At 41.6% G+C, this 12,767-nt stretch overlaps 1 protein-coding gene across 2 annotated transcripts in view; it reads left to right on the top strand.

Annotated features, from left to right (window-relative positions):
- The window catches only part of FRMD3 (FERM domain containing 3), a 211,816-nt gene that overhangs the window by 163,898 nt on the left and 35,151 nt on the right, over nt 1–12,767 (top strand). For both annotated transcript variants that reach the window (XM_067569315.1, XM_067569316.1), the window contains 3 exons: nt 1,687–1,775; nt 5,614–5,677; nt 7,955–8,043. In XM_067569315.1, the coding sequence (XP_067425416.1) occupies nt 1,687–1,775; nt 5,614–5,677; nt 7,955–8,043 (242 nt within the window). The remainder of the gene's footprint in view (nt 1–1,686; nt 1,776–5,613; nt 5,678–7,954; nt 8,044–12,767) is intronic.

Raw genomic sequence — 12,767 nt, 5'->3', positions numbered from 1 at the left:
TATGTTTTGCTAAATGTATCGAGGCAAATGTTTTGATAACTCATAATTTCTTTGCATTAAGGGAGAGTTTTGAATAGCAATGTTATGGAGGGGTTTACTAAGTTTTAATCTTATATATTGCATTTAATTCCTGACAAACTATAGACTGTAGTTAAAAAAATATCTAGATAGAAATTACTCCACATTTTCCATGAATTTCAGTAATAGTGTGTTACTATTATCCAGAAACCACAACTAATTGCTAGGACATCTAGGTTGACATTTCAAACACAAGTGTTTCATTTGCAGCAAAATATACAAACCATAACACAAACAGAAAATTTCATATACAAAAGGGTGAATTGGGCATGGACTTTTGTATTCAACTTCCTAGTCCACTATTTTACTATTCTGTATTTTTTTTACAAAGGTGTTTTTGGTTATAACCACTAGTTGTCTCATGTACAAATGAAGTCCACCATACAACTGCATTTTAGTGACGACGCTTTGCCTTTATAATTTGCTTTTAAGGTTGCCTCTTTTTATGCTGTTCTAATTGTTACTTTGCATTGTTATATTTCAACAATACTGCATCCCACATGGTTTTATGGGGCAAATTAAGTGACTTATAGATCCCATGCACATATTTAGCAATTTACAGTGCTCACCATAAAACAGTCAACCATGGCTATGTGTGCATTATTGCAGGTATTTCTATTCTAAATTAAATATGGGGCCTGATCCAAAACCCATTGAAGTCAATAAAAAGACTTTTTTACTTCAATGAGCTTTGGATGAGAACCATACTGTATTATTTCAGATGTCACAGTATGGTAATTATAGACTTTTTAATAGTAACTACAGTAGGGTTCTTACATTTGAAACTGTGTCCTCTTTATGTTTTTGCTTTTACCTTCCACAGAAAGCTTAAAAAACCTCTAATATTCTTTGACTGCATAATGATTTGAAATAAAGTAAATAGAATAGTAAAGCAGATTATGCCAGGAACATTGAGAGTTTGGAAATAGGGATAAGAAAGCTGGTTAGTGTAAAACAAACTGACCTGAACTTTTGCTCAAAAACTTGAATCCAACTTTTTCTGTGTGGAATTAAAAAAAGTTTGGTTTTCTGATTTAACCACATATTTTTGCACTTCTGGTTTCCACCAAAATTGGAAATACCTAAATACAGCAAGAAAGGCTATCTTGTGGCAGTATTTCCAGCACGAATGATATCTTGAAGTACTGGAAATCACATGAGAGAGCTTGTTACTATGAATTTCAAGGCTGAAGCACATCAGATGAAAATAACAAATCTGGGCCAAATTGTGAATCCCTTGCTCATATCGGTGAGCATTTTGATATCAAATTGGACTATTTGTATGAGTATGTATTCATGGAAATGAATAAGCCTTTAAGTGCTACCCATGTGCCAGTATCTACATGTGAAGAAGAACAAAGCATAAGATAGTGCTATCTAGTCAAACAGTCAGTAAGAAACAAGACCTTTTGTTGCTGAGAATTGAACTTAGATGTTGAGAAATGTTTAGTTGACAGATAAGGATTGTCCTAAAAGAAAAACACAAATACCATATCTATGTTGGCAATGGACTAAGAATTTATGTCATCAACAATGAATGTTCTGTATATTGGGGGGCGGGGAATCAAACAAAAAGCTTTAATTTGTGTTTGTCTGTTTTATTTGAAGGATTCAACCGGGACCACTACTTTTTTAGGATTCACAGCCACGGGCTTTGTAGTTTTTCAAGGAAATAAAAGAATTCATTTGTTAAAATGGTAAGCACATCAGCTGTACTTAGATTATTATGTAAGATTCTTTTAATTGTTTTCCCCTTCTAATTCCTTTAACAAAGCTACAGGTGGAATATTGAAGATTCACTTCTTTGCCCTTTTACATTTTATTTGAAAAAGAAAATGGTGGTTTCATTCTACTTCTTACTGGAAATTAGTCCACCTGACAAACTTAGACGAGTCAAATTAATTGACAGAGATGCTCAAAAATTGAATAATTGATGTTGGAGGTCACTAAGTAGTGTAATGGCAGGATTGCCTAGGGAAGCTTGCACAATTCCTAACACATTATGCTTGGTTCTTGCACGTACTATCTCTCTTCCTCATTTAAATATGAAAGGGAAAAAAGGGATTTTTTGAAAAAAGTACTTTTAAGGTGGGCAGAGGAGGTGTGATTTTATATATTTATAAATTATCATTCTCTTACAGATTTCTAGATATAAGTAGATTTGGTCCTTGTGCATTTTCTTTCTTAAGGTAACTTGCTTCATATCTCAAGGATTTCTCAGTTATAGGGCACATCCAGAGCTATGACAACATTAGTGAAGACCGACCAGCATTTCCAATCTTTTTCATAAGAACTCCAGCTTTTCGGTAGCTGATGGAGTAACTTAGTCAGAAATTATAGTGTGCTTCACTTACTTTTATCCCAAATAGGTCTGCTAAGCAAAATGGATTATGCAGAGGGTCAATGGTCAACTTCTACACTAGGTCACTGCTTTGATTAGAATTATTGGCAGTTATCATAGTTGTATTTGGTGTGGTATAAGGCCAGGACTTTGGCCCAGACTAATTGCCCTTTACCTCACTCCGTTGGTGTAAAGGGGCAGATTGGGAGTCTTTTGTCGAAGCCCAATCCCATACCTTCCAACAGTCCTGGAGCAAACTTTCATACTTTGAAATGATGATAAATTTGAATAATTCTCTATATACACAACAAGACTAAGAGAAAGGAGGCTAGAGGAAGGGAGTGATGCAAAAGTAGAGTGATTCAAAAGTCTACAGCATTTCATATCCTTCACCATTTGTTCCCTGGCAAAATGTTTCATTCATCTGACTCATGCTATTATCAGCATTTAATTCCAGCTCCCCAATCATCTATGCTGCAGAACAATCTCTTCCCCCAAATCAATTTAATTGCTAATTAAAGCAACCCCACTCAAAATAACCACCTTCATTGCAAGATAAAACCAAACCAGATGCCACCCCACAAACCAATACCCCAGTGTTCCTCATACCAATTTAATTGCAAAACATCCCCCACACCATTAGAAGCCTGGAAGTATTGGGTGGAGCACTGGGAGAGTTTTCATTGTCTCCTCAGTCATCTTCCCCCCTTTAACCCCAAAGGGCTGAGTGGGCAGTTCAAGAGGCCAGAGCAATTGCTGAACAGATGACAGGAGCAACTGCCTCCTAGATGGCTCTTCACATGACCCAGACCATCACTTACAAGGGGATAGAATGGAGCTGGGGTTGATTGCCATCCCCCAAGAGGCAGGGGATAGGGAAAAGCAGCCATACAGATGTGGATTTCTCTGTAGACTATGGTTTTTCCTTGTAGACTTATAGAAACTTCTAAAAAAAACAAACAACCCCATAACGTTGGCCAGTCTGGAATCCCACAGGGGTCTAAAATCAGTGTAGCCACCTCTATGTATTTCTCCCTAAACTGCAATCAAATGAGAGCATTATTGGGGGTCTGGCTAGGGGTGGGGTTGGTATGTGGCTGGAGCACAGGGTGCGCTGGTGATCTTCAACTTGCATATTAATCTTTGGGGCCATTTCTGCTTGTGTAATTTATAACTTCCCTGAAGATGTACTGAAGTATGCCAAAGGCCAAACTGCTGCCTGGTCATTCCTATGGTTGGGGGAACAAATCAGTGACTTAAAGCCACCTTTACCCACCTACTGAGTTATATGCCAAGCACAAATCAGCCAGACTTGGAGAACTGGTCTTTGACGATGTTTTTTCACCTCTTTCTCCATCAAGAAACATGAAGAATTTATCCTCTTGGAGATCTCTGCATATCTGCTTCATCCGCTATTACTTAAACAGGGCTAGGGGACAAAGTGAAGTGGTTGTAGATGAAAAGAAAAGCCTGTTTTAGTATTACACTGCTGGAAGGGAAGGGATGAGATTTCTTTCTTAAGTGTGATTTTAATTACCTACCCTTGCTGAGCACCTGCATATATCATTGACTTTAACTGGAGTTGTAAGTGCTCAGCACCTCCACAAATCAGGCACTTAATGTATAAATTCAAGTGCCGGTAGTGTCTCATTTGATATCTTCTTGCTTCAAGATTTTACTGATTCTGTTCAACACTCTCAAGAGATTTAGATTTTGAGGACAAATTAGTTCCATTAGCACATTAAGAAACACTGTTATGATGGATGTAAGATATGATGTAAAGTATTTGTCTTGACTGTGTCAAGGAAGACCTTGTAAAAAAAACGGAGCAGAATGCATCTTTATACTGCACGCTGCTGCTTAGGCAAAGCAAAATAAATAAACTAAAGTATTCAGTGGCCCTTCTGTCTGGTGATACAGATTGGCTCATTGTTAAACATGACTTGTTCAGTCATCACCTCCCTTTTGTTTGACTAAACCAAGTATTCTCCCATAGCGTTCTTGTACCTAATTTCTTAAACTTATTCAGAATGCATTATGTTGTGCTCCCCTGAAGAGTTTTGAGGGACAGGAGGGTGATAAGGGCTTCTTGACCTGTCCTAGACTGATACAATTATAGTCACCATTTGATTTCTTTCCTTCAGGCATCTTCTCTTGCGTTCAAATCTTTCATTGTGTACTGGCAAAATGTGCTAATCTGAAATAAATGGATAGGTCAAAAAGTTAAAAAGAAGCAAAATAATAGCCTTATCACAGAGCTTCAATTAAAATGTCTTGTCTAAGTAATCATCAGTTATTTCACTGATATGATACATTTATGATTAAAATGCAGTACCTGTCAGAAAGATTTTCTTTGTAGCACATTCGTCTTTGCCTCTAGGATCCCTTCAGCGCCAAGCATCTGCTTGCTAAAGTCTTAGAAATGTTTATGAGAAACTACAGTAATTCTATTACAGGTTTATTCATTTAATAATTTATCATGCAATTAAATGAAAATACATAAACTCAGTGGGGAGGGATGTTCTTGCACTACTGATATGTCATTTTAGATAACATGGTTTAAATCTTGATTAAGTCACACAGTAAAATAGATGTTTGGTGTCATTTTACCCAATATTAGAGATACTAAGCATCATAAAAACCCACTCAATTTGGCATATTATGCCCTATTTGTAAGTGCTCAGATACAATGATGAGTGATATCAATGCATAAATAAACTGATATCCAAATAGACGGGATGTTGCTGGTGACAAATGAGATGCATTTGCAGCACTCTGTGTGAAAACTTCCATACCTTTCTATGCAGCATCTGGCTCCTAAAGGTGTCACCTTTTCCTCATTTTAAGTACCAAGTGGGTTCCAAGATTTGAAAAATGAGAAAAATTCTAAAGTATGAATATAAGTTTATTTCCACTTCTCATAAACCCTCTTCTCTTTCCTCTCTGGCCCAAATGAACTCTTTAAAGGCTTACAAAAATGTGGAAGCATAACACTGCAAGTCTATATTCTCTCCTCTGTAGAAAATTAGTATATCTGCTTTTATTCTGTGGGTTTTACACTATCAAGACTGCACTATTGATGAGATAATACCATTTTATTCTACATTTGTGAATCCGTTAAATTTGCATGAAAATGCACTTCAGTTTTGTTCACTGTAATTTTTTCCTTTATTTAAAAGATTTTTTCTTCTTAGGGCTGATGTCTGTAAATTGAAATTTGAAGGGAAGACATTTTATGTGCTTGGAGCTCAGAAAGAGGTTGGATATTTTATATATTAAATTTGGATGTGTGATTAAGATTTAATTTAAATAAAACCTACTAATGTATTTTAACTTTAATTTTAAAACAGATATTTTTAATGGACAGTTTGACAAATAAATGATTGCATTTCATATATTGTAGATTACACATAAGATAAAAATAAATGTGTCTTTTTATTATTTTAGAGAACACGTATCTAATTTGACAAAGAGATGAGACCTGACAATACTTATTCAGTTTATATAATCCAACTGCCATGCAGTGCAGAGATTTTTCCCTACAATTTGTTTCCTAGTATTTATCCAATCTAGTTTTAAGGGTCAAATTATCTACGTGTGGGAGTTGCACCCGCATAAAATGTGAGTAATGCACAGGGGTGTCAGGCCTCTGGCTTGTCTGATTAAATTTTCAAGGGGGCTATTACAGGGTAGACTGGGTTTTTTAACAGGGAACTTGGTCCAGGCCACTTGTGCTTCATTAACAGCCTCACTATGGGGCCTGACAGAGGGCAACTGGTCTCTAGAAAACAAGAAACAGGGAGACGATGCTGTGGTGGAGACTGCAGAAGATCTGCAGTGAGCAGAAGGCTCCTGCAGTGACTCTGAGAAACCAAGAGAGTAGCAGAGGGGGCCTGCCTCCTGATGTCTACACTGGAATAAAAGACATGCAGCCCGGCCATGGCTGGCCCGGGGTCAGCTGACTTGTGCTCATAGGGCTCAGGCTGCAGGGCTAAAGACAGTTGTGTAGAGGCTTGGGCTTGGGCTGGGGCTGGGCCTCCAGCCTGAACTCAAATGTCTATACAGCAGTTTTACAGGCTCACAGCTCGAGCTCTGTGAGCCTGAGTCAGCTGATCTGGGCCAGCCATGGGTGTTTAATTGTGGTGGACATACCCTCAGAGCCAGAGTCAGCTGGACAAGACAAATAGGTACCAGTGGAAGGGCTCCAGGTAAGAGAAGCATTGGTGTGGCTGCTTGAATTACGTTGGGGTTTTGAGGACCATTTGAATTATTTTGAACTTTATGTTAATAAATCAGACCCCAAGGAAGGCTGTTGTTGTTCAGCTTGTGAAAGCCTTTTTGGGAGTTGTTGAACCCATAAAGGGAAACTGAGGCAAGGTGCAGTAGCGACATCCCAGACACAAGGAAGTACTTGGGAGGCAGCTGACCCGGTTACATGGGCCTTACCCAGAATTTTTGTCTGTTGGTTTGTTTGGGAGCCTCCTGATTTGAGGTGCATCCTGCTGGGCTCCCAAGTAGCTGCTTCATTCCCCCAAATGAGAGAACTGTAGACTTGAGGGAGAAGCATACAATCTAGTGTCTGTATAGTTAGTTTCTTCTAGTCAGAAGCTCCTTTGTTCATTCTCCAGTATTCTGACCACAGAGGCTCTGCCTACAGTGTACCTGTTAACCTGCCCATGACCTTCAGGATGGTGCTAGAGTGATGTTTGGCATTGTTGTCTCCAAGTCAATGGCCATATTGAGGACCACACTGTAGATGAGGATGGAAGAAAGAAAGGGAGACACGGGGAACCAGAAACTGGGGAGGGGGAGAGAGAAGGATATAGAGGGAGCCACGCCAAGGGGATGTAAGAGGAGCCAGTCCAGGAGGATGGGGAAATCCACATGAGAAAGCCAGAGGGGGGAGGAATGCTTGAAATAGTGGATTAAGAGAGCCAAAGATAGGGATGGAAGAGAGCCAGTCAGCAGGAGAAAGGGTAGTCAGAGAGAGGAAAGGAGGACAAAGAGATATATGGAGAATAAGAGTGAGAGAGGAGAACATAGTGGAAGTCAATAGGGAGCCAGGTCAGAGAGGATAGGGGAACTCGAGGAGGAAGTGATGGCTTTGGTAGAGAGAATTTATTGCCTTTATAGGCAGGAGGAGCAAAGAATTCAAGGATTTGACAGCAGGGGAGTTGAGGCAATGCATATTCATTAAATATGAACATTAGGATGTTGCTTCAGTCGCATAAAACTCAACTTTCTGTACCTACAGCTGTAACAGGTATGACCTTGAATCCATTTGTCTGTTAACAAATCACTTGACTGTCTCCTTCTCCCCCATGAAAGTAGCTTTATGTGAAAAATCCATTTTACAGACAGGGAAAATCAAGTGCAAATGGGTTGCAACGAAGTGTGAATTGATGTCACTTAGGAAATTTTGGTCCTAAATGTCTATAGTGGACAGAGCTTCTGTCAGTTCCCTGGAAGACTATTTCACAGTCTTAAAGAATTCAGCTTTTATGTTTTTTCTTATTTATTTTTTTCTATACTTAGAAAAAGGCTATGTTGTCATTTCATACTTCTACACCAGCAGCCTGCAAGCATCTTTGGAAGTGTGGGGTGGAGAACCAGGCTTTTTATAAGTAAGTAAATCTACATCAGTTCATCATAGTAAAAGGAAAGTAAGGTGCACTAGGATAGAAGATGGTTCCATGTGAAATTTTCTCTGTGTCATTAACAGGATGACATAAACAGTAATATTGCATGATTAAATGTGGATGCCAAAAAGGCATATTTAGATAAATATGCAAATTGTATGCTAGGAGGTTGTACTTAATAAAAAATGAGGATCACAGGATTTATAATTTGAGGAGGCTTTTGATGCTTTTTATGTTGGGGATCAAGAACTTTCTTCCAAAAAGCCTGTATTAGCTAAAATTGCAGAGGCAGTGTGTAGTTAAGTGAATAGGATGCCTGACTAGGAGTCAGGGTACATGGGTGTTACTCTTGGTTCAGCTGTTGACCACCTCTGTAAATTTGAGCAAGGCATTTAACTGTTCTGTAACTTTTTTTCACCTATGAGTAACATGGAGAGAATAATGCCATCCACCTCTATTAAGTGCTTTGAGATCTATGTAGGGAGAGTGCTAAGTATTAGTCACCTGGGCACTTTTTTGAATAAACATTTTTCAGTGAATCCACAGGGGCTGATAACTGGTGACTAAGAATTTCACAGCATGGGTTAATACACTGAAAAAAAATGAAAGTGCTGTTGGATGTATTGGGGAAAGTTCTAAAAAGTAAATGGCTGTAAGTCAGTTCCAAGAAAAGGAAGAAGTCCACAAACTAATCTTCTCTTGTACACCCCAAAAGATATCATGCAGATAAATCATCAAAAGTACTCATTCATTTTTTTGTTTTCCCCAGTTAACTTAATTAGATCTTTCACCTTGTGTATTAACATTTCCCTTTGGGCATGTTTCTTTTATTCCTGTTACTTTGAGTTTCTTTACAGCATCTGGCATACTTTATTTTGTAAAAATATTGTCCCTCTGGTGCTTGGAAAGTAGCCAACAATGAGGAGGGGGAAGATGACTTATGACTGGGTAGACAGAATTTGTATTTTAACAAGGATGTTAATTATCTCTTTTATATTGGAGAAGGTTCCTTCTTTCAGTTTAACATTGATGTACCAGTATAAAATATAGGCTTGTTACAATACAGCCATTAACTTAGTTCTTTTCCATTTGAACACTCTTTATGTTTGAAACTGAATTATTACAGAGGTTCTACTTAAGAAGATTCTTCATCTTAGAAGAAGTGGGTTAAGGGGCTAACAATCTATGCAAGCATATTTGATTTGAAACATTTGTATCTGACTGCAATCATTTTTAGTAATATAAAATGGAGAAATGGGGACAATGCTTCCTCTCCCAGCTACATTCAAAGGAGAGGAGTCAAATCCTTTTGTCTTTCAGACAGTAGCAGCTGTCAGAGTATGAAAGTCCAGTGTGGATTAGTATAAAATATAATTTCTGGTATTTTGCTTTCCTAATGGCAATACTCATAAATTGTGTCTCAGGCATCATTGCCCTATCTATTCTTTTTCTTGCCCCACTCTCCATGGGGCTTCCATACAACCCGGTGAGGTTGTTTCCTCAAAATTTTGAAAGTATACTTGCCTGTTTCATTTCAGGCTCTGTTGACAGAATGGAAGTATGTTACTAATTTAGTACAGTGAGGATTGGAAGTAGCATTCCATGGACAGGAGTACACTGGTTGATTAGGAAATAGTGATTGCTAAAAATCAGAAGTCTTCAGAGTTAAAGTGAAATGAAGATAGGTTGCTTAACATTGCAAACCATCTACACTCATAACCTATTAATGTGCTACAAGAAAGAAGGAAGTACTTCCTTAACCTATTACTACTGGAGGAAGTTGAGGGATTTTTCTGGCTGTTTCACAAATGGGTAAAGTGGGAGAGTGTGAAGATTAATGAAGATGTTATAAAATTGATAACAGAGCTGAGAAGACCAGAAAAGAGCCAGTATAGCTAGAAGACCTCAAAGTCAAGGAGATAAAAGGACCATAGAGGGGCCATAAACAGCAAAGAAAGCAGGCCCAAGGGCTCACAGGGAAGAATTAGAGAGAAGCCAGGAGGAACCGAAGAATGCTGAGAACCAAAACTTTGGAGAATAATATAGAATCAACAAAGATCAGATTTTGGATTCAGAGAAACCTCCCACCTTTTCACCTAAAATTGTGGAATTTTTAAAAATTGCTGGTGTTTCTGAACATAAAGTTCTTTATGAAATTGGACTTTACCAATTAAGTGATACAACAGCATAATATTTATGCAGCCCTGCTGAAAGTCTAACAAAGTTAAAATCAGTAAAAGTGAATTCTGTGAATAATACTACATCCGAATGTTACATACAGTACAAATCCGGTTGGCTGACTGCACAAAATTACTTACAATCAATTTACTACCCATAAAATATTTTAATTAAAAAACCCCCCCAAAACAAGCAGATTTATGTACAATTCCTACTGGTGAGACATTCCAACAGTTAAATCTGAGTCATGGTTTCAACTTTTTTTTTTCAACCATATGAGGTAGAAACTTAACTTTTTAAAAATAAAAGCTGAGATTCTTCTTTGAGTGCTTGCTCATGTCCATTCCACTATAGGTGTGTGCATGCCTCCGTACATGGTTACCTGGAACTTTTTTCCCCTTAGCAGATCCTGTAGAGCTGGCTCCGGCGCCCCCTGGAGCCCCGCACACATGGCGCAGTGTATGAGGCACTGCTGGCCGTATGCCCCCTCAGTTCCTTCTTTCTGCCCGTGATGGTTGCTGGAACTAGCCTTGCTCGTGGCAAGTACTGTTCCCCTTGTTTGAACTTGTTTGATATTCTAAGTTAGATTTAGTTACTTAAGTAGTTCTTAAGTGTTAAGTATAATTAGACATAAGGCAAGTCCCTGCGGGGACTTAGAGCAGCCGGGCCATGCCCCGGTCATCTGGCTTCAAGCCGTGTGCCTCTTGCAGGAAGGCCTTCCCACTCAGCGACCTCTACGACCACTGCCTTAAGTGCTTGGGGGAAGCCCAAAGGAAAGAAAAATGTAAAATATGCAGGGCTTTTAAACCGAGGACTCAGAAGGACTGAGAGATCCGGTTGAAAGCCCTGTTGATGGAGGCAGCGCTTTGCCTGGAGTCCGAGCCAGCCCGCTCCACCTCAGCACCGAGCATGACCTTGGTGCAACATCTCTGGCACTGAAGATGAAGCAGTGTGTGGAGCGCGGACGCTCCCCTGCACCATCGGTATGGGCAGGGTCGAGTACAGAGATGCACTGGACCTGGCCCGTCGAGTCTTCTCCTGTGTCTACATCTCTGGTCAGGAAGCCTCCCCCCACTTCTGGGAGTGGGAGAGTGCCCTGCCGACGCTGTCGATACCGGAGGCTTTTCAGGCGACAAAAGCCATGTTGGCCTTGCCTACGCCTCCTCCGCCCCACCCTCTGCCAAGGGAGAAGGGGCTGGTGTCACGGGGGAAACCTGCATTGGGTTCCCCTGAATGGCAGTCGAGATCCCCGGTACGGGGAGGAAGATCTCCCGCCGGATGGCGGGACGCTCCCCCAGCAGTCGCTCCAGGTCGGCATCGTCGAGCCGACCTGCTCCAGCACAGGATGTGGAGTCTCCCTCTCTGCGCCGATGTCGATCCCTGGCACCAGAGGCAGCGCATGCCAGGAGGCAGTACTGGTTGAGGTCTGCCAGGCGGCGCTCGGACAGCTCCCGTTCCAGATCCCCGGCACCGAGGAGTTCACCCATATCTAGACGGCGCAGAACCCGGTCACCATCGGAGGACCCAGCACCGAGGAGTTTGCCCGTACCTAGATGGCGCAGAAACCTGGTCGCTGTCGGAGGACCCGGCACCGCACAGTCCATGATGCGGAACCCGGTCGCCGGAGTATGGCTCAGCACCAAGGAGCTGGGAGTGGCGCCGACCTCAGTCACCAAAGGTGTCTGCAGGGCCGTAAGGCAGCGGAAATCAGCGGTACCGAGATGACGCTCCAGTACCTCTAGTTTTTCAGAGCGCACCTCTGTTCATCGGCACTGCTCGCAGCGACGGAGGCAGTCCTCATCATCCTCCAAGTCGGAGGCGTCAAGAGGGCGGTGCCTGGCATGGAAGGGCACCCGGGATCGAACACGTACACAGCATCGCCGGTCCAGTGACTCGGGATCTCCCAGGGGGGACAGTCATCGGGAGAGCCGACGCCCCCACAAAGGGTCACAGCCTGTGACACAGTCAGCATCGGGTTGGCCCCAGGGTCAATGGCCGCAACAATGGCCTTATTGGGCCCCATGGGGTATCCAGATGGGGCCAGGGCCCCAATCCATTATGTCATCGGGGGTGCAGTCTATGCCTCCGGCACAGGAGAAAACCCATAGATACCACTCCTCGGACGAGGAGTTAGACCCCATGGAGGACCCTCAACAGGTGCAACCCTTCGCCAGCAGGGGACACACCGCAGGATGCACCTGGGCAGTCCTCTTTCTCTTCACCGGACGAGGCAGTCTCCTGAGACCACTCGGCGCCACTGGAAGATTTCAGGGTGCACCAGGAGCTGCTCAAGAGGGTGGCCTCCAACTTGGGGCTAGAGGTGAAGGAGTTAGAAAAGGCCGAAGATAGCCTCTTTAATGCACTAGCGGTGGCTGCCCCAGCGATAGTGGCCCTCCCAGTCCACGAAAGGGTCCTTAAGATTGTAAAGGCCCTGTGGCAAACCCCTTCCTCGGTCGCCCCTATGTCAAAGTTGGCTGAGAAAAAATATTATGTCCCGGCTGAAGGGTTTGAGTATTTGTTCACTCACCCCG

Source organism: Emydura macquarii, unplaced genomic scaffold (genome assembly GCF_026122565.2).
Source record: "Emydura macquarii macquarii isolate MOO-44397 ecotype Brisbane River unplaced genomic scaffold, CSIRO-AGI_Emac_v2 contig_2897, whole genome shotgun sequence".
In the NCBI taxonomy this organism is placed as follows: domain Eukaryota; kingdom Metazoa; phylum Chordata; order Testudines; family Chelidae; genus Emydura; species Emydura macquarii.
The sequence above is the reverse complement of the archived record's forward strand: the minus strand, read 5'-3'. Positions and strand labels throughout refer to the sequence as shown.